This window comes from Orcinus orca, chromosome 15 (genome assembly GCF_937001465.1).
Source record: "Orcinus orca chromosome 15, mOrcOrc1.1, whole genome shotgun sequence".
NCBI classification, from domain to species: Eukaryota; Metazoa; Chordata; class Mammalia; order Artiodactyla; family Delphinidae; genus Orcinus; species Orcinus orca.
This window is the reverse complement of record NC_064573.1, coordinates 65,305,890-65,328,187: the sequence shown is the minus strand read 5'-3', so window position 1 is coordinate 65,328,187 and position 22,298 is coordinate 65,305,890. Positions and strand designations below refer to the sequence as shown.

Below are 22,298 nucleotides of genomic sequence, written 5' to 3'. Positions count from 1 at the left end.
TCTTTTGCCTCTGTCCCCACAGTGAATGTGCAGCTGTTTTCTGTATACAGTGTTTCTTAACCCTGGTTTTTCTTTCACAGGGAGCCTTTTGGGGACTGATCATTGGATTTGTGATTGGGGTGTCCCGTATGATTGCTGAGTTTGCCTATGGAACTGGGAGCTGCATGGAGCCCAGCAACTGTCCCACAATTATCTGTGGTGTACACTACTTGTACTTTGCCATCATCCTCTTTGTCATTTCTCTCATCATCATCCTGGCTGTCTCCCTCTTCACCAAGCCCATTCCAGATGTGCATGTGAGTATCCATCTGGGAGACCTGTCCTGCCCTGGTTTCATCTTGGTTGCCTTTGGCTCAATCAGACGTCACCAACTCACATGACTAAAATAGGCCATCCTTGCTTTTGGTGTCATGTAGAAGGATACAGGACAGAAAACATGGTTTCCCAGTAGAGCAGTGTTAAGAGTGTGTCTTCAGCAGGAGTCCTCACAGCAGGCCTCATTTCACTCCAGAGGCTATTCTCTGGATCCTGCTCCCCAAGTGACAGCTCGGTACAAGGGAATGAGATCACATGGGCAGGCACAGGGGTCACCCTGGCTTAGATGCTTATGCCCCAGATAGCAACACATATTTCTTGTAACAATCTCCTGGTCATAGCTTCCAGGGGTCCCAGCAAGGGACATACCTGGTTATAAAAATCACCACGTTGAGGGAAATCTGAAGTATGATTTACCCTTTATTTTTTCCCAATTAAGCCTCCAAACAGTTGCCCATAGAATTTAAGAAATTTCAAATAGTATCAAAGTCTAATTGATTCAAGACTTTAAAAATCGCAAGTACTCTTCTTTAACTCTAGATGTCACCCTTGGTTTAGGGTATGTTCGCAGCCCTCCCAATGCAGATGAAGATTACCAATTATGGGTCATTTTTACCATAAGCAATATAGTCTGATAACCCAGCACAGGTGACATTCTATCCTTTTCAGTTTTCCAAGGAACAGAGCTAGAGAGTTAACCCAAGATCGCATTTGTCTGTAGAGAAAGAGAAAGGGTTTTGTTTATCCCTTTCTGGTGCGTGGACAAATACAGGGCTTACGGAATCCCTGAGAGACCTTCAGTCTCACTGCCAAATTTTCAAAACTGTGACCAACCTTAATATCAAACAAATATTGCTTTTATAGCAGCAGAACCGCCATCATGGTTAGTGGCCAAATCTGTCACAGGCTCACTTTATGTTGTATTAATTGCTTCTTGATGTCTCAGTTTTTGAAAGTATTGTAGCCCCAAACACATTTAATTCCATGCTTCCTCTTGAAGTAAAGTAGTTTCTGGTTTTATGTCAATAGAAACTGCACCTCCAGCTGTTCCCTGTTCTAAATGGCTTATGAGTCTACAATTCTCCCCCCATAATATAGTACAGAAAACCTGATCTTACACTGCTGGTCTAGATAAATGGGTGTCTAGCCTTGTTTCCCAGCACAGGTGCTAAATGGAACAAATTCACTTATCATATGTAACAAGAGATCATTCATTCAAAACATTTCTATGTTCAAGGCAGTCTCATAGCCTCTGAATATGCACATAGCATAGGGGCTGGTGTGCACGTGTGTAAGATTTATATCCACATTCCCAGCATATTTAGAGATAGTGCTGTGGATGGGAACTGTTATCTGTGTTCTTTATGGTATTGAGAGCCACATTCCTTTTCCTTTCTTGATATACATCTCTTTGTTCTCTCAACTTCTTGGCCCAAGACACTGTTTGGATCTTTCTGCTAACCTGTTCTGCTTTCTCCACAGCTCTACCGCCTGTGCTGGAGCCTGCGTAACAGCAAAGAGGAGCGTATTGACCTGGATGCAGAAGAGGAGGACATTCAAGAAACCTCAGAGGAGACCATTGAAACAGGTGATTTGTGGCTCAGAGCCTATTCCTAAGCCCTAAAGAGTTACTCCTCCAACAGCAAGACCACCTTACTGAAGCCTTCACTAAGTGCCTCATCAAAGCTCAGATCTTTCTACTAGAGGGGAGTGAGGAGTGGGGTGTGGGGTGAGATGGATAAGTGGGTTTTGAATAGTTTACTCAAGGTCTGGTCAAGGGGAGGAAGGGGATACCAAATCATCCCAGCTCTTCAGTCCCTGGTTTTTAGTGCTCAGTGAGTAAGCGTGGGTGAGATACATGCCACCCTGACTTGGTTTGGGGCTTGGCTAGGGACAAGGGAAGGCTCAGGACTCTTCCGACATAGCCTGTGAGCTGAAAGAAGTTGGAACCAAAGCTATGGTCAGTTCTAGTGATATCAGGGGGATGGGATAGAGGCTCGTAGGGTCTTGTGTCTTACCGGCTTACCACATCATATTTAAAAAATCAAATTTCCCTGGAAGTCCAGTAAGATAATGCTTAGGCAATGCCAAGAGACTTATCCTGATCATGGAGCAATGCTTTCCTCAACTTCTGTGTTGCAGCTTTTCCTCCCTAGATGGGAGGGGTGCACACATGGAGGATGGTTGTGGTGATGTGCAGTGTGCAGAAGTGTGGTAGCACAAGGTCATATGTGTTTTACCTGGTACTGGGCTGGAGGTCTCATCACTCCATCTGAAGGGGAGCATGGATGCTGCACAACAAGGTCTGAATCTGGCCATCAGGAAACTCATAGAACTAGCTCTGGAAAGGGCCCTAGAGATTGTTTGGTCTTATCACCTCATTTTACAGACATGGATATTGAGGCCCAGGAAGGGAGAGGCTTTGCCTATGGTCCCAGCTCTGATGTAGTCTGCTCTGAGATCTCTAAAGACCTCTCAGTTCTGAAATGTAACCCTGCAAGTGCTGGAAGGAACCTAGAGCCATAGGCAGCTGGCCATGGTATTGAAAAAGGCTGCCCCTTCCTGCTTCCTTGGGACAGGCAGGTGTGAACATGCCCCCTACTTCTCCCACCCCTCAAAATGTCTCCACATTGAGTGAGAATATCAGATTTGAAAGGAACATGGATGAGGCATATTTTGCATGTTTTAATGTGGAAGAAGAGATTAGCTCTGCACCACAGGGAAGGCTTAAGACAGATGGGTGGAAAGAACTCTTCCAATTTAACTTGAAGTATGGAGGCAGGATAGTGCAGAAACTGTGTGGTATTTGGATTTGGGGAGAACTGAGGTTGAATCCTGAATTCTCTACTTACTACCCTGGGCAAGAGATTCCATTTTTCTAAAGGTCAAGTTCCTCACAAAAGTATTCTAAATGATAGGTTACACTTCATAGCATAATCCTCCACTATAAGCATAATCCTCCACTATAAGAATTGGCTATAGTTATCACCGTCATTACTGATACTTAAGGAAGAGTTTTCTAACTGTGTTTGTCTGGAAAGGGGTGGGCAGCAAGTATGCATCTAACAGGGATGCCATAGAGGAGACTCCTACACTGACTAGAGAACTGGCTTAGTGACTTCTGAGGTTCCTGGCAGCACTTGAATTCTGTTGTTTCTTGAACTCATGGTGAAATCAGACTGAACACTCTGCCCTATTAAAGTTCAAAAAATGAAGATCTCTTGAGGGCTTTTGCAGGCAATAGGTGTGACCCTCAACATTCTCTGAGAAATGGCAGCATGAGGAAACTTGCAGCTGCATCATCATCATCCCCATATCATCACCACCAGCACCATTGTCATCATGACTGATATTGATATGATCATAACATTTTAATTATGAATACTTTAGTCTAGTGATACATTTTAGCACTGCATCATACTTATAAGGCATATAATGCAAGTGTAAGTCTTCCAATTTTACAGATGAGGAAAATGAGACATAAAGACTTTCTCAAGGCCACCCAACTTTTTATTGACCCAGATAACCAGGCATTTCTCACTTGGGCTGGTTAGTGAGCCCAACTCCTTGCTAATCCCTCCCCATTCTCCTATTTTGGTAGAGTTTACTGAAATGGAGGGGTACAAGGAGGTTTGTCTATCTTTTTTATGTGTGTGAGAGAAAAGAGAGGGAATGGAAGGGGACTAACACTTCCTAACCCCTACTACACACTGGGCACTCTCTCAGGAAATCTTATTAATGAAGAAGGTGTTATTTATCCAACTTTACGTATACTTGAATATGAGAGGTGAATTAAGAAGGCCATAAAGTGGATTGACATATATACACTAATATGTATAAAATGGATAACTAATAAGAACCTGCTGTATAAAAAAATAAATAAAATAAAATTCAAAAAAGCAAAAAAAAAGAAGGCCATAAAGCTGGGTTTTGGTTCCAGTTCTGACACATGTATGTGCTTGACCACTGAGGTTCTTTCCAATTCAGTAAGTCTGTGATTCTTAGAACTGGGAGAGTGGAGAGCAGTGGTCCCTGACCATGGTGCTGAAAACACAGTGGGCTTGATTTTGTATCTAGTGAGTCACAAACCTGAGATTCTAACCCAGGTCTGCCTACCTCTAATGCCACACCTGGGCTCAGCAGACAGAATTAGTTCCCTTGGTGGGCATCCACTTTGAATGGCAAGGTCAGTTGAATGGTTCGACACAGCAGTATCAGATCTTAAGCCCTGGAAGTGTTGATCACTGCTGCCTTGTATCAGGGACTATTCAGACCAATCCTTATCACATGGCTGGATCTGTTGTGAAGCCTTGGAGTTTCCAGGTGTAGCCAGTGCACTCCTGAGTCATGCCAATCTCATTGCTTTTCAGTGATGTAGCAAACAGACATGAGTTTCTGTGTTTGGGAGGTGGGTTTTCCATGTTCTTCATACGTCACAGTCCCCAGCCAATTGTTAACATTTCTCTCTCATAAACTATTATTTCCTGTTTGATTCTGACTGTTCTAAATTAAAATGTATTTACATTGGGCCCAACAGAGATAAAACGTAGGCAAGCTGATCATAAGGATGTAGAATCCATCTATTAACATCATCTTATAATTATGTTTATACAAACATAAATTTGTACCATTTTCATTCTTGCAAACAAGAAAACTGGGAAATGTCTGCAAAATGGCAGATGTTTCATGGAATGGCATCTCCCCTGGAAACATTTTCTGGTGCCTCCTGCTTCTGTATCCAACAATCCTTTTATGCTTTGCCCTTGAAACAGAAGTTCCTGAGGAGAAAAAAGGATGCTTCAGGCGGGCCTATGACCTGTTTTGTGGTCTGGACCAGCAGAAGGGTCCCAAAATGACAAAGGAAGAGGAGGCAGCCATGAAGCTGAAGATGACAGACACCTCGGAGAAGCCTTTGTGGAGGACGATAGTGAACATCAATGGCATTATCCTGCTGACCGTGGCCGTTTTCTGTCATGGGTATTTTGCCTGAGTCCTGCCTTCTGCTGCAGGCTGTGCTTGTGAAGGCTGGGATCTTTATTCTGTCTCCTTTTAATCCCGTTCTGCAGTGTTGAAGGGACACCAGCTAGTTGTAAAATTTGCCCAGTTGATAAATGTGTACATTTGTAATTACAGGCTAGCTAGAGAAAAATTGCTGTTTTGCTGTTAACTTGTATTTGAGACCAGTGTGATACAATCATCTGTACATATCGGAGCTGCAGAAGGAAATTCCACTCAGTCTGATGTCTAGGAAAAGGCAGTGTGGTGTCTAGGAAAAGGCAGACTAAGAAACAGAAGCCCATGATGTCTGATGCAAGTTTGTCTCAGGTAGATTCAGCACGTCAACATTGTTTGTGACCCTTGAATATTATGTTAAGAGTTGTGGTCTCCCTGGTTCCTACCACTTTCCCTATCTAACTTCCCCCTTCATTTTTTTTTTTAAAAGAAAAATCTCCCCTGCCTCATGATATCCCAGTCAAGGTTTTCCTGGCACAGGAAAGATCAATCTGATAAACTGATGAACACGTTGAAGCTGAGGATGTGAACTTGATGGGGTCCCTGTCCTGGGTGTTTGCTCTTTGAAGGAGGGGCCTGGACATGGCAGTACTAACACCAAAGGGAGGGACCTAGGCTCCAGCCTCAGGCCAGCGGGGAGAGCAGATAATTCCGAGTCAAGGGGATTTTCTGGTTTTCTTAAAAGTGTCCATTGTCAGTTCTTTGTGTTGAGATTTCATTCATTTTAGCACTTCCTGTGCCTGGACTCTCTTAGCCACTCAGTAATGTTTGTGGACTGAATGAATGATGTGGGTATTTGTTAATAAATGCTTGCTTTATTTTTGGTTAACCTTATGGCTGCACAGAGTACACACTCTGGTGACTATAATGAATTGGGGTGCATTTTTCAGAGGCTCCTCTTCCTCATGGTGCTGATATTGACATACAGGCTTAGTAACTGACTCAGTGTCACAAAATAGAGCACATATGCCTCTTGGGGGCATCTGTCATCTCAAAGCAGCTGCACTCTCCTGAAACACTGAAACTTTTAGCCAGAGATCCTCCTCCCTGTGAGTTCATGTGACCACAGCTCTTCTTTTCTTAAGTGTCTTGATTGGTGGTCATCCATTGACCAAGTTTGGGGTGGGTGGTCTCTGTTCCAGGTGGTAGCACTCAACACTTTTATTTCTTGTTTTACCTGTTTCCTAGGGAGAAATGTTTTAAATTAAAATTAAATTTAATTAATTTATTTCTTTTAGTTCCACCTGTGGAATCTTAATCATATTGTAATATAATCCTGTGGAAGTCATGATGTTAGTATTGACTGATTTCAGGCTAGCTTAGAAAAGAGCTGAGAGTGGTTCCTTGGGTATAAAAATGGTTCAACAGGTAAAGAATGGCTTCTTCTTGTGAAAGGAAAAGAAAATATTTGATGTGCCCTCATACTCCCCTTAAGCTAGGCAGAAAACAAGGAAAAGTGGAGAATTTCACATGGCTAGTATTACTCAGAGTACTCAGTTTTGTGGGGAGTTTGTGATATTTTTGAGCTTTGAGAGGATAAAGGGAGAGGATTGAAAGCTAGTGGATGGAGCATCATAAAGTATCTAGATTGTCCTAGATTCTGTTTCTGACCTTGTCAATGATTCACTATATATATTGTGGTAAATTATTTTGTCTCAACTCTGTATTTTTCTCTTTGAAAAATGGGGACCTTGGTGCTCATAGCATCTACCTACCTCCTCTGGGTGTGACGAGGTCACTTTGAAAAGAGGATGAGCAATACATACATGAAAGATGCCAAGCAGATGTAATATTAAGCTGCATTTAGTCCTGTACATTAAAATTTATTACTTTGGTAAAAAATAAAAACATTAAAAAACCATAACATCCTGATTTCCTGTTTTCTAGAGATTCTAGACAAATACTGAGCTTGTCTGTGGTGAGCATTTGTTGGTACAAGATATGGATTAGGAAGCAGGAGCCAGGACAGTTGAGAATAGAATCTAACAACTTGAACAGTTTAACAACAAGTAGCAAAGTTTGAAGATGATTTCCACTTGAAAACCACTAGTAAACATGAGGTGAGTAACTACCTTCAATGCACAATGTCCCATTAGAACAGACTGAACCACTTGGGTAACCAGGGCCCAGTAAGTGATTAACTATACTAGAATAATTTCAGGGATGTAGGAAAGAGCTATTCGTTTCCTCAGATGGAAGGTGTGTGTTATGGTGCAGAGTGATTGCTCATTAATGCTAGTTTTTAGAACTGAAAAACCAGGCACTGTCAGGAATAAAGCTTCTTTAAGTATGGATGACCATTTTAAAAGGAATCTTTCAAAATGAGAAGATAAAGCTCCTTGTCTGCAGAGTGACGTTGGTCCTGGGGCCTTTGACATACCTGGGAGCATTTCTTACTTCCATATAACTGAGTCAGGCATTGGTGTATACGTGAAAAAATTTCTACCTCTGAAACTCACTAGAACCCACTTTTTCCTAGTACTGAAATCACCATTTCCTAAAAGATATGCTACAGCTTGTTCTGCTTCACGAAGGCAAACCTTGGGAGAAAAACATGTGTGTACTTAGTTGCAGGAGAGAGATTTTTTTAACATTACCCCAAACTCAGCCCGAAGAGTACTCCTTCTAAACTCCAAGTTGGATTTCGGTGAACCAAGTTGTTTGAATGAGATGCCGTTGCATTGATGGGTTGGTGGGGATGGAATTAGGGAGATGTGGGTGAGGTTAATGGGGCAGCATTATTTGACTAGCTCTGGAGGATTCAGGTGAGTGTTATTCAGTCCCCGAGGTCCACATTGCATCCCTGACCCAGCCAGCTTTTTCTGTCAGAGGAGCTTCTGCTCTTCTATGAGGGCTCTTCCAAGACTCCCAGGACATGGATAATGATGCTTTCTGGTTCTAGGGCACCCCCAGCTTGAGAGAAGTTGGTCCTTGAGTGGACCTGCATTCCTAGATCACACTCAAAGGCCAAATTGTCAAACTAAACACTAGATATTTCAGATTGGAGAAAATTCAAATTAGAATGCTGGTGCTTCGCTTTATTTTCTGATAGTCCAGGAGTCAAGGTGCCTGAGTCCTGGGAGCAGCAGATGCTTTCTCATTAACTCTTTGTTGAAAACCTCTGTGATCCAGCCACCCAAAGGCGCTGCCCCACCTGCCTTCCCTCACCCTCAGGCCCTATATGTTCAGTTTGTAATTCTGTTTCCTTTTGCTGCATGACATCCACTTTAGATTATTTTTTCCACAGGAACCCATGACTTGGAAATCCATAAGATGCATAATTAACTTTACCTGTGCTATAAGCTTAATTGTGTTCTCTTCTCTCACGCATTCATTTGTTAAAGTCTAACCCCCCCCAGTACCTCAGAATGTGACTGCATTTGGATATAGGCTCCCTAAAACGGTAATTAAGTTAAAATGAGATTACTAGGGTGGGACCTAATCCAATATGACTAATGTTTTTATAAGAGGAGATCAGGATGCAGGTACACACAGAGGGAAGACCATGGGGAGACACAGGGAGAAGACTGCCCATCTATAAGCCAAGGAGAGGCCTCAGAAGAAACCAGCCCTGCTGACACCTTGGTCTTGGACTTCCAGCCTGCAGAACTGTGAGAAAATAAATTTTTGCTGTTTAAGCCACCCAGTCTGTGGTACTTCGTTATGGCAGCCCTAGCAAACTAATATAATCTGTAAGGAGATTAGATCCTGTTCTGCATTTTCTTAGATTCTGTATTTGTCAGTTTGATAGGCATTTATCACAGGGTCAAGTATATTAACTATATTTTCCTATTTTCTGTACTTTGATGCTCTGGCATTTGGAGGCCTTGCAGACTGGGGAGAGATGGCAAAGTGCTTGTTCCGGATCACATCTGTCATAAACTGACCAACCAATCATGTTTATACGCCAGTCACCTCCTTATCTAACTCTCACACACCAAGGCAATATTTCTTCTGTCCTAAATCATCCCAGGGCCAGGTACTTGGCAATTAGAGACCACCTCAATAGCCCAAAGCGCACCAGAATTACTCAAACCGGCCAATCCTAAGTTGTTTACCTGCCCTGCCTTGCCTTTCCTGAAGAAACCCCAATAAAGTCTGTGGCCTAGGCCTTCCTCTTGCTCCTTTCTGCCTTCTGACTGACAGTGGTGCTTCCCCCTGTGGCCCTGCATGGCATGCAGTGCCCTCCTCTTTGGGATCTGTGACTATAATAAACTTCTGCCTTTCAAGCCTGGTTCTCTTCTCTTGTGGCTGCACCGACTTCACCATACCATACCCCACACCTACATTATTAGAACAGATCCACTTCTCATAGCTGTCTCAAAGGTCTATAGGGCACCATCAGACAGACTCTTGATCAGGAATTGCATTTCCATTTCCTTACAAGACTGTCTGTCTTCTTCTCAACCTTCCTTCTTCTTAACCCTCTCTTATTCTTCACCCTCTCTTCTTCTCTCTCTGTCTCTATTCTTGTCTCCTCAATAGTCATTCACCTGGTCCAGCCATCTTGCAGACTCCATTTTTTTCTACTCAGTGAACCCAACACCACTTTTCATCACTTTCTGACCCCTCTTGAAGCCAGGAACACACCTATGGCCCCACAAAGCTAGGTTGATTCAACTTGCTTCAGCAAGGGAGACAATCAAGCAGAAGTGCAGCTTCTCACCAAATAGAGGAAGAGATAGAGTTACCATGGGATTTGGAGGAAGTGTGGAGTTTAGGGAAAATTTAGGTGAGACTGTGTTTGGCTCAAAGTAAAACAGAGAGAGTGTGTAAAGGGGTTAATATACAGGCTGGTCTAAGAAACAGACCCAGGGTTCCCATTATCTTGGAAATTCAAAGTTAAATGTGGAATATTATGTCTGAAGACCCCTATCTGAAGCTCTGCGCCTGGGTTGGAAAGCGAGGCTGTTTCTCTGTTAGTGACCTGTGTGACTCAGAGCCATCAGGCAAGAGTGAGCTATTTCATTCTCACTGATATCATTTCAAATAGCCAAGCTTCTCAGTCTATGATTTTAGAGAACAAGTTTTCACACCATGTCCACGATGTTAGTTAGCACAAGCTGTTTTTACACACTTACATTCCTTGTCTCTCATTCTCACACCACAACTCTGACTGCTCCAGGACCAGGGTCCTGACTTCTGAGTTCCAGTTTGTTAATATTGTACTATACTATCTACCCAAAGATATTGAAAAGGGAAATTTAACTTGTTGAAACAGAATACTTGGAAGATGGGCTAAATAGCAGAATGGACAGAACTGACCTTAGTGGATGGAAATATGAAGCCCATGAATTATCCTAAAACGTACTAAAAAGAGGTAAAGTGATAGAAACTGTGAAATAAAATTCAGAAGACATGGACCCAGGAAGGCCAACATTCATCTCTTTGACGTTCCAGAAAGAGAGTAGGCAGAACATGAAGTGAGGAAGTAATACAAAAAATAGCAAGCAGTTGGTAGGTAGACTATTCAAAGAATTCCTGCGAATCAACGAGGAAAAGATAGCAGGAAACTATTAGGGAAAAAAGGACAAAGAATTTAAAAAGTCTTCAAAGAAAAAGAAATCAGGAAGAGATCATAAAAACGATGATGTCTGCAATACGGTGGAGTAGGCCACTCCAAACTCTCATCCTCCAATAGAAACATTGAAAAATGAGCAGAATGGGGACATATGTATATGTATAACTGATTCACTTTGTTATAAAGCAGTAACTAACACACCATTGTAAAGCAATTATATTCCAGTAAAGATGTTTAAAAAAAAAGAAAGAAAAATGAGCAGAAACTGTCAGAACCAATTTTGTGAGAATTATGGAAAATGATTTATAAAAGTTTATAGCAACCAAACAAGCATGGAATCAAGAAAAAGTCACTACAAAATGGTAGGAAGATTTTGTGGCAATCTTACTGCCCTTCCCTTACCCTCTCGCTGTGTGGTGGCAGTTTTAAAGCAGCACCAGTCATAAATTGGCACCAGTTTTAAAGTAGGGGTAGCTCATGTCCCCAGTGTGGAACCATTTCCCTAGCTCCAGAGGGAGCAGAGCAGACCACATTCACAAATTATTGTGTATGCCTCTTCTAACCTGTCTGGGAGGCTACCTGAAGGACTGACACTAGGTACAGCTCTGTTTTACCTAACTCTGAACTCAGACTGGAAAATCTTGAAAACACTGCAAGCCAAACTTGCAAAGACTCTTGTGTTGTCAAAACACAACAGACTGCCTAAGGCAAAATCTGGGGAAAGTGTCTCTGGGAAATTAAGACATCCAAAAACAACTGTATATAATGGGGAATTTAGAAAGCCATATTTATGACCAGGGTAAGACACATGCTTAGAAAAGACCTGAGAAGACCCTAAGCTTTCACCTTGGTCAGATCCAGTGCAAGCCTGGCTAGGAGTTGAAGGAGGCCCCCAGCACAGTCAACTTTAAAAGACTGGGAGAGCTTCTGTCACTCAAGGAAATCTCTATCAAAACAGTAGCTGAGGGCTTCCCTGGTGGCGCAGTGGTTGAGAGTCCGCCTGCCGATGCAGGGGTCACGGGTTCGAGCCCCGGTCCGGGAAGATCCCACATGCCGCGGAGTGGCTGGGCCCGTGAGCCATGGCCACTGAACCTGCGCATCCGGAGCCTGTGCTCCGCAACGGGAGAGGCTACAACAGTGAGAGGCCTGCGTACCGCAAAAAAACAAAACAAAACAAAACTGGAAAGAACCGTTTTTGCTCTAGTGTCAGAATATTTCATTGTTTCATTAGTTAAGAGCTAGATATAGTCATTGATTTGTGTTTTGCTGCAGTGTTGTTCAAACAACAAAAACTTCTCTTTCAACTCTAGGCTCACAGAGTCTCAGTCAACAAGATATTTCCTTCATGAGAGTGTCATGGGGAAACAAGATGGATACTGAAAATAGGAGATTTATGCACTTAACTTTCACTTACTCTGAAACATGTGCTCAAAGTATTAAAATGGCTTCAGGACTATCTTTATTGTTCCAGCTATACTTTTGCTTTATTTTTCCAACTGAGCTGGTATAGTTTAATTTTCATAAGTTAGTATGCATGAGGTGCTACACCAAAATATCTGGTTCATGAAAGCCTGCTTGAACTATTACCACACATCTCCTCCTACAACCAACCCACTGCCCCAATTTTCCTTTCCTGATTCTGTGCCTTGGCATCGTGTATTCATTTGGGCCCTGCCTTAGATTTGCCAGTCTCAGGTCTAAGCCACTATTTTATCCTGACCTCCCATGTGTATGATACACTGGGTTCCAAATGCCACTCTGCGTACCAAACACATAGCTGGGCCCAGTCACCATTACCCCATCCCATTCACTACATCATTAGGTGCTCACACCAAATACTGAGGATTCTGTTTTCTTTGCTCTAGCTGTGTTTCTGGGTCTGTGCTTGAATCTCACAATGGAAATAAAAGGATATCCTTACATGGCAGTGACAAGGCTAACACTGAGGATGCTAATGGCAGGTTGGGGTGAGATCAGCAGAAGTAGCGTGACTGAACCAAACATGCAATGGACTCACCAGTGGTTGTGCAAATGGCAGTGATAGCCGAGAGGATGAAGATCTCCAGATAAAGGTCCAATCCCAAGACCAGTGTGATGAATATGGCTCCAGAAAATATGTCTGACTAAAGAGGGAACAGTCAGGATGGAAAAGAAACATGCACTGCGTCACTTAGCTCTTCACTGATGACTAATATTTACTATAGTATACATGTCACTAATATTTACTATAGTATACATGTCACCTCTACAATCCAATTATGAACACCTTAGAAGCCAGATCTCATCCTCAGAGGATCAATTACTGGACTGACCATCGAGGCTAATAATGAGTGATTGAACAGAAGGTGAGAAATGTTTGCACTATAGCTTGTGTAGACTACTCTTTAATGATGGTAAGCAGAGAAACAACAATAAAGACTAGACTAGTAGATAGAGGAGATACAGAATAGATGAATAGTTATGGCCAGGAAGGAAGATACTTGAGCATGCTTGGGGTAACAGAAAGTAATAGGTAAAATATGATGGGAGGAGGGTAATTATGAAGCAAATAGCCAGAGGCATTGAGAAGAGATGGGATCAAGAGTAGGCAGAGGTCAAGGGGTTGGCCTTTGACAAAAAGGAAGACTCCTCATCCTCAGAGTAGTGGGAAAAAGTAAGAACAAGGTTATTTGGGTGGAGGAGGGATGAGTGGTTGGTTCATGCCTAAATTTTCTAGATAAAGTGAGAGATGAGGTTTTCTGATAAGAGGCAGAGGTCCAGGAGGTAAAAACATTGTGGATGGTTTAGAATAGTCATTGAGAGGACCAGGGAGAAAATCATAAAGAAACACAGATAAAAGGACTATTGGTTGAGGTTTAGAAGCCAGCAGGGAGTCCTGCAGAGGGATGCTGAGATGCAAGGTCATGTCCACCCAGCTCTGTTGGCACCCATATAGCCCCAAATTGTGCTTCCCAGCTTCTCTGATCTTTCTTCAACTCAACAGGTGTTTTTCTTCAACTCTGATCCTCCCAGGCTTCATATCAAAAACCAAACCCAAACCAAAACAAAAACCTGAGAAATAGGATGTAAGCATGTTAGAAACACAGAAATAAAATCTCTGGGTACAGGCACAGAGTCAGAGGGAAGCTGGATTCAACCAGGGTTGGACTTTTTGCCAGGGGAGTTCAATGAAAGTGGAGATAGGCAAAGAAACTGAGGCTATGTGCTTAAAGAGTGATTATAAAGATGGATCGTGGAATCTAAGGGAAAGGAAAGCATGAGTGGGGTCAGGGCAAAGGATAAGGCGGCAGGATTCAGAATCAGAAGAATTAGAGGTAGGTTTCTTTGTAGAACTTGGGTTTGGAAGGTGTATAATAGGAGATGGTTGCTTTTTTTTCCCCCATGAAATTTGAAATAAAACTTGGTATTTTATCATCTCACCAGACATTCGTCTTGTTGAAAAGCCTGTTCTTGATGATCTGAGCCTAGAGCCTAACTCTGTGTTACCAACCCAAAGTACTTTCTGCAATGTTGTTATCACTGGGTTTTCAAGGAATGCAATTACTGTGTAAATTGAGGGAAGATTGGACTTTTTACATAACTGGATAGTTACAAAAAGTCTATTTATCATTTCAGAAAAGATATCACCTACTGAGTTGTTACTCATTGTATTTGAGTTGCCATGAAACATACCTGCATCCGTCTGCATTTATGGCTGTCACATTCATACCGACGTACATTGTATGTACAATTATTTAAGCACAGTATTACGACTTGTGTACTCATGCATAATTATTTACATATGAAAACACACATTACTGTATTATGAATTCCTTGACTTTGGTTTCTCTTATATAGTACAAGAAAGGCAATAAATTGATAGTCTTGAAATTATAAATAAGCAGCTTATATTACTAATGACTTTTTATTTTTTAAATATTTATTTATTTATTTAGGCTTCACAGGGTCTTAGTTGCAGTGTGAGGGAACTTTAGTTGCGGCATGCGGCAGGGATATAGCTCCCTGACCAGGGATCGAACCCGGCCCCTGTGCATTGGGAGCACAGAGTCTTAACCACTGGACAACCAGGGAAGTCCCACTAATGACTTTTTATTGTGGTAAATATATGTATATATGACATAAATTTTGCCATTTTAGCCATTTTAATGTGTATAATTCAGTGAACTTAATTACATTCACAATAATTATAAAATATTTCTCATAAAAAGGAAGCATTTCATGATTCAGGATTTTCTTTTGCTTTTAAAGGATGTTAGTAGGACAATTGTCATATCTGAATAAGGTCTGTAGGTTACATATTAGTAACCTTAGTTTGTATCAAAGTTAATTTCCTGGTTTAAAAATTTGCAGTGTGTTTTTCCTAAAAGAATATCAATATCTTTAAGGCATACAGGTTGAAATATTTAGGGGTAAAGGTGCATGATGTCTGATAGAATACATATAATGATTCTCAGTATATGTATTATTGGAGGTTGAGAACCAGTGAACAAGATGATCTTTTTAAAACTTGGGGCAGGGGAGGACTGTGAAAGTTTGATCTGTTTAATAAGTAACCAGGACAGAATCTGTTATAGAGTGTAATAGTACACAAAAGGTAGTATCTAAGATTATTAATACCACTTAAAACATAACCTTGTAGGGACTTCCCTGGTGGCGCAGTGGTTAAGAATCCACCTGTCAATGCAGGGGACATGGGTTTGAGCCCTGGTTCAGGAAGATCCCACATGCTGTGGAGCAACTAAGCCCATGTGCCGCAACTACTGAGCCTGCACTCTAGAGCCTGTGAGCCACAACTACTGAGCCCGTGTGCCACAACTACTGGAGCCCGTGTGCCTAGAGTCCATGCTCCGCAACAAGAGAAGCCACCACAATGAGAAGCCCACATACTGCGACAAAGAGTAGCCCCCACTCGCAGCAACGAAGACCCAGCACAGCCAAAATAAAAAAATTAATTAATTAGAAACCCCCCCCCCCCCCAAAAACCACCATAACCTTGTAGGTAAGAATGGACTCCTGCCACTGAATCTTTCCAGGTGACCACAGCAGACCCTGCACAGTCACACTCATGCTCTTGGCCTTCCCTGCTGTTTCATTCAGCTCCCCAATATTCCATCCCCTCCCCACAAGCAGGAACCATCTACTCCAAGAGTCTACATCCCTTGGGGGCCCCTTTGGCCACGTCATTCTGCTCCAGCACCTTGTTCATGCTCTTTAGGATCATAAAGCTCTAGATGTCAGAGCCAGGGAGAATGGAGATCACTAACTCCCACCCACCTGAGGAGCATGTGAGCATAAAGTCCCGGACACCTGCAGGCTCCTCTGCCTCCCTTGGGCTCTCCTCACCTTTCTGTCCTGGGGCTTAAGTGCCCCCAACCCCCATCAATGAGGATGACCTCCAATTCCAATTCCACCCAACATGGACTACCACCCTCTTTCCTGGTCTGCAACACATTTCCTGTACTTGTCCACACACCCTAGTCCAGCTCTTAGTTTAGTATATTTGCATATATTGTCACAAAGTGCTATTTCATGTGTAAAATTCTTACACCCTTAACCACGTGGTGAACTCCTAGTGAATAGGAATCTTGTTCCCCCTGACATGGAGCTCAACAATTTATAATAAGTGCTGGGAAATACTCACGTTGCATTAGAAAGGCTCATGCCATTTAATCTAAGCAACTGGTTTACTTCCAGTCATGATTCAACTCAACAGAGGAGCAATAAGGATGGTGAGCTTCTGCTCTCATGAACTGCCTAGACTATAAACTTGCAGGAGATTATTTCCTTAGTCACCGATACATGAGGAGCTTTTTCTTTGTTTTCTACACGTACTGCTGAATCTTCAATTTCCTTTCTTCTTTCCTCAATGATTATCTCCAAGGGTTTTAACTGTTAAAAAGCTTTAGAATTCCATTCATCTGTTGATGGACACTTAGGTTGCTTCCATGTCCTGGCTATTGTAAATAGAGCTGCAATGAACATTGTGGCACATGACTCTTTTTGAATTGTGGTTTTCTCAGGGTATATGCCCAGTAGTGGGATTGCTGGGTCGTATGGTATTTCTATTTCTAGTTTTTTAAGGAACCTCCATACTGTTCCCCATAGGGGCTGTATCAATTTACATTCCCACCAACAGTGCAAGAGGGTTCCTTTTCTCCACACCCTCTCCAGAATTCTTTTTTTTTTTTTTTTTTTTTTTTTTTTTTGCGGTACGCGGGCCTCTCACTGTTGTGGCCTCTCCCGTTGCGGAGCGCAGGCTCCGGACGCGCAGGCTCAGCAGCCATGGCTCACGGGCCCAGCCACTCCGTGGCATGTGGGATCTTCCTGGACCGGGGCACGAACCCGTGTCCCCTGCATCGGCAGGCGGACTCTCAACCACTGCGCCACCAGGGAAGCCCTCCAGAATTCTTTTAACACTTATTTGTGACATTTGTTTTGTAGGGGCGATAAAATAGGGTACATTTAAGCAAAGTCAGTATAATAATACAAAACACTTTCCTTCTGGTCTACACGTCAGATAATCAAGCTGAAAAGGAAAAAGTAAACCTAAACTGGCTTTGACAAAGAGAATAAAGAGGTTATTGTGCGGGGGGGAGCCAGGGTGCCAGAGAATCCTTCTCGTTTCTACTACTAAATAGCTGTGCTACTTGAATGAGACATTCCGATCTTTCTGTACATCCATTTTTTTTCACATCCTTAATGAAAGGGTGGGTTTACACTCTGGAGCCTCTCGTGACATGTAATTCTTTTTTTTTTTTTTTTTTTTTTTGCGGTACGCAGGCCTCTCACTGCCGTGGCCTCTCCCGTTGCGGAGCACAGGCTCTGGACGCACAGACTCAGCGGCCATGGCTCATGGGCCCAGCCATTCCGCGGCATGTGGGATCCTCCCGGACTGCGGCATGAACCCACGTCCCCTGCATCGGCAGGTGGACTCTCAACCACTGCGCCACCAGGGAAGCCCTACATGTAATTCTTTTACTCCACAAATGCAGGGTCTCTGAAGTTCCTTTTTTTTTTTTGCATAAAATCTTGGTAGAGAGACCCCATGTAGTTTTAAAACATCTATATGGCTTGACCTTTAAAGGCTCTCTGATCTTAGCACTCTCATCCCTCATGAAGCTAAAATGCCAAGAGGGCATTGAACTCACTGAGATTCTCAAAGCCACACAGATGAACAGGGAGAGAACGGAGAGGTAGTGTGGAGTTGCTTCCCACCAAACCGCTTCCTCATATATTCTGGCATGGTCATCACCTTCAGAGACAGACATCAGCAGGGATTCACCTTCAGGGTCCAGCACATTCAGATCATTCAACACTTATTAAGCACCTGTGGGCAGGTGACTGTGTGTGGCACCTTGGGAAGACACAAGTGAGAAAGGCACAGTCCCTTGGGAAAGCAGCAAGGCTGGAATGCACACAGGCATTGGAATCAGGCAATCTTGGGATCTGTTCCCAGATCCAACATTTACTGGAAATATGAACTTTGGCAAATGACAATCTCTCTGAACCTCTGTTTTCTCATCTGTAAAGTGGGCCTTTAATATGAAGGTAGATGTAAAATACCTACCACAACACCAAATGCATGGTAGACACTCAACAAATATTTTTTTATTATTTTCACCAATAATGTTGCAGTCTAGCAAAAACAATATAAATAATGAACCATAATTAGGATTACATAATAAATTGATAATTCAACAAATTGCAGATATATATGCAGGTGTATATTTACGTGATTATCTTTATTGAAAAAAAGAGAGTTATATTAACTCTTATGTAGAGAAAATTCTGAGGTTATCATTACCGAAATACGAGATCAGCTATGTGATCAGTTTAAAAGGTGCATTTTTCTGGTTCCTTCATAGTAGTTTGAGCTCATGATTTCATCTCCCCCCATATAAAAGAATGTTAAGTAAACATTTATATAATATTATCAAAAGCAAGAAGGGAAATTCTTGGGGCTCAGAAACTGTGCAGAACCCCCTCAAAGATGGTAAGCTATGTCCAAGAACACATGCATAAGTTCTGTGGTGTGTATTCTTACACCAAGGAGAGCAGAGCTTGTTCAAGCCTGGCACTAGAAGGGACTCAGGATGAGCAAAGAGGGATTATATAGTGACCTGCAGAGGTACTAGACAGAAGGCTTGCCCCCTGGACACCGTCATCCCAGGAATTATCCCAGGATATAGCACCCCTCAGCCTGTGCACCAGCTGCAGAAGGAATAAGCATGGGAGCTAGGCTCAGAGAGGCAGAGCAGTGCCCTAGTTGGTTGACAACACCGAAGTTGAAGGGGAGCCACCAGAGCATGGTATTTCCAACCCCTCATTAAAAAAAACAACAAACTACCTTACAAACATCAGAATGGCAAAAATCAGAATAAAGGAAAATACCATGCGTTGGTGAGAATGTGGGAAAATGGGAACCCTCACAACAGTGATCAGCAAGAGGACAGTGGATTGCAGCCGTTTTCAAGAGCGATCCGGCAGCACTTAGCGGTCTCATTTAAATGTAAGCCCAGAAATCCTGGGACTAATGATATTACCCAGGTTTCATGACTTTGCAGAAAGAATGAGTGAATAAATGAATGCTAGAAAAATGCACCAGAGAACACCTGTGGATGCTCACCCCTTCCTTGATGTATATGGGGACAAAGAACCACCCTAGGACCAGCAACAACAGCAAGGCCTACAAGAAACCAAGAACAGAGTGGAAATTAGAGAGGTTTGGCTTGTGGGCTTTTTCACCTCATGACCTCTGAGTCTGAAAATAAAATGCTTACTTGGATCCTGTCCCACTCAACCAATTATGACCCCAAGACAGCTGTGGGTCCCTTACCTCTGTTTCCATGATTCAGAGGTCACCGTTTCCTGGGGCTTAGGATGTGACAAAAGATGTATGGTGAAAAGTAGCCAAAGAGTAAGAGATATGAGCTCAGCTGGACCACTAGAAGGTCATACAATCTTTGCCAAAAGGAATTATTCTTGAATGTCAGGAATTTCTTTCTCAAACCAATGAGAAAGAAATTTAGAGATAGAAGAATATTCCCAGTGACTGCCCCCAAGTCTTGCCATATATAATAATGATAATGGTATAGTCTTACATGAATATTAATGTTTGCAAAGAGCCTTCACTTATATCACTCATGCTTTTCTTACAACACCAGGTGAGGCAGATGTGATAAGCACAGTTATTCCTGTTTTGTGGAGGGGTAACCCAAGCCTCACAAAGATTAAGGAAGCCCAAGGTCACAGGCTAAAAGAGCCAGGCTCTCAGCAACCTGTTAGTCACACCCACTGGGGCCATAGGGTATTTTGTCCACACTTCTGGAGACTGGCCCCTTTCTGGAGTGCATGGCACTATCAAAACAAAACTCGGACCATAGGGCATGTGTGGAGGCTGGGTCCATTCTGGAGTCTCTGATACTACTAAAGTAAAACTAGGGGCAAAATCTTCAACAAGGGAGGGGCACAGTTATTTGTGATGACATAAGGTCACTTTCTGAGTCTATCCAGGGATGGTCTGTTTATACATTTGCTATGATCCAACTTTCTTCCACATAAGCATCTCCCTCTGACTGATAGGCATATATATGCATGCGCAAACACTAGAAAGGATAAGAGACTAGACCTGAAAAAACTCAGTCAGCTTAAGAAATATTTATAGCATGTGCTCAGTCAAATGCTGGATGATGGGGTAGTGTGAGTGACACGAGAGGAAATGGTCCCTAGTACTTAAGGAACTTAGGATCTAATTAAGAAGACACAGCTTCTACTGCTGAGATGGCAGTAGAACAATTAGGAACTTAATCACCAAGTCTTGAAGTTTTGATCTACTAGCTCTAAATCATTCACTCCTTACTATGCTATCACTTTCTTCGTCAATTTCTACTCATCCATCTGGCATCGGCCCCAGGAAGCTCCCTGGACATGTGCCAAGTCCCAGCCACCATCTAGGATAGATGCTCCTTCTGTGCGAGGTCTCTCAACACTGCATGCATACTTCTTTCTTTGTAGTTTCTACACTGTAGTGAATGTTTATCTGTTTCTCTCACTGAGATGTAAGCTTCTCAAAAGAAGGGATCATTACTTTTACATTTTTTAATTTCCTGCATCTAATTCAGAACTGGATATATAGTGTAATAGCTCAAGGAGGAGAGATAGAAGTGAGAGCTAAAATGATCAAGGAGGTCAAGTGATAGTGGGGATTAAATGATATAGAAATGACATTCTTGGTGGGAATAACTGCTTTAGTGAAATCTCAGAGGGGGGGAATGATGTGACTGGAATGACCCAGGCAGAATGGGCCACACAGGGAAGGCCCTGAGGTTTATCAAGGGATGGGTTAGGAAAAGGAGAAACAGAAATCAAACCAAAGAGGAGTTTGTCCTATACAGACTCCCAGACAAACATACCTAGAGTTCTGATTTAAAGAAAAAAGCTTATGATGCCACTTACATTCCATTCAAATGCTGCAATGGCGATTCCCGAATCCGCTCCCATCCCTGTCAGCCCCACGAAGTGGCACACTGGCGATATTACTGGCAAAGAGAGAGGCGTTCAGCTGGAATCCAAGAAAACAGACTAGGATCAGAGTTAAAAGTCCCAAAACAGACTTCTTAAAAGCAGGTGAATGTTGAGATGTTTCCATCACTTCTCCTTAGGGCAGGAGTCAGCGAGCTAGAGCTCATGGCCTAAATTTAGCCAGTCACCAGTTTTTGCATGGTTGGTAGATAAGAATGTTTTCATACTTTTGAATAGTTTTTAAAAATCTTAAGAAGAATGATATTTTGTGAAATGTGAAATTATATGAAATTCAAATCTCAGTGTCCACAGATAGTTTTATTGGAATACAGCCACACTCATTGGTTTTACATATTGACTAAGGCTGCTTCTGTGCTACAACAGTAGTTGTGTTGTTGCCGCACACTGTATGGCCCATAAGCTCTAAAATACTTACAATCTAGCACTTTATGGAAAAGCTTTCTTTATTTTTTTAAAATAAATTTATTTATTTTTGGCTGCATTGGGTCTTTGTTTTTGGGTCTTTGTTGCTGCGTGCAGGCTTTCTCTAATTGCAGCGAGCAGGGGCTACTCTTCGTTGCAGTGAGCGGGCTTCTCATCGTGGCAGCTTCTCTTGTTGCAGAGCTCGGGCTCTAGGCACGCGGGCTTCAGTAGTTGTGGAGAGCAGCCTTCAGTAGTTGTGGCATGTGGGCTTAGTAGTTGTGGCTCACGGGCTCTACAGCGCAGGCTCAGTAGTTGTGGCACACAGGCTTAGTTGCTCCATGCCATGTGGGATCTTCCTGGACCAGGGCTCGAACCCATGTCCCCTGCATTGGCAGGCAGATTCTTAACCAGTGCACCACCAGGGAAGCCCCTGTCTATTTGGAAACTTTTGTGGCAGGATTTTTCCCCTATATCTGTGAAAAAATATCATTGGTGTTTTAATGGG

At 42.6% G+C, this 22,298-nt stretch overlaps 1 protein-coding gene and 1 long non-coding RNA gene across 5 annotated transcripts in view; one reads left to right on the top strand and one right to left on the bottom strand.

Annotated features, from left to right (window-relative positions):
- The window catches only part of SLC5A1 (solute carrier family 5 member 1), a 53,128-nt gene extending 47,683 nt beyond the window's left edge, over positions 1-5,445 (top strand). For all 4 annotated transcript variants that reach the window (XM_049698049.1, XM_004283674.4, XM_049698050.1 and 1 more), the window contains 3 exons: positions 81-296; positions 1,798-1,903; positions 5,088-5,445. In XM_049698049.1, coding sequence (XP_049554006.1) covers positions 81-296; positions 1,798-1,903; positions 5,088-5,305 — 540 coding nt within the window. In that variant the 3' untranslated portion in view covers positions 5,306-5,445. The remainder of the gene's footprint in view (positions 1-80; positions 297-1,797; positions 1,904-5,087) is intronic.
- A 1,002-nt stretch (positions 5,446-6,447) lies between these two features.
- Positions 6,448-21,504, bottom strand: LOC125961264 (uncharacterized). The gene is made up of 3 exons (XR_007471713.1): positions 21,305-21,504; positions 12,867-12,972; positions 6,448-6,512 (listed from the first exon to the last, which is right to left on the bottom strand). It is a non-coding gene; the product is annotated as an uncharacterized LOC125961264 (long non-coding RNA).
- Positions 21,505-22,298: the final 794 nt, after the last annotated feature.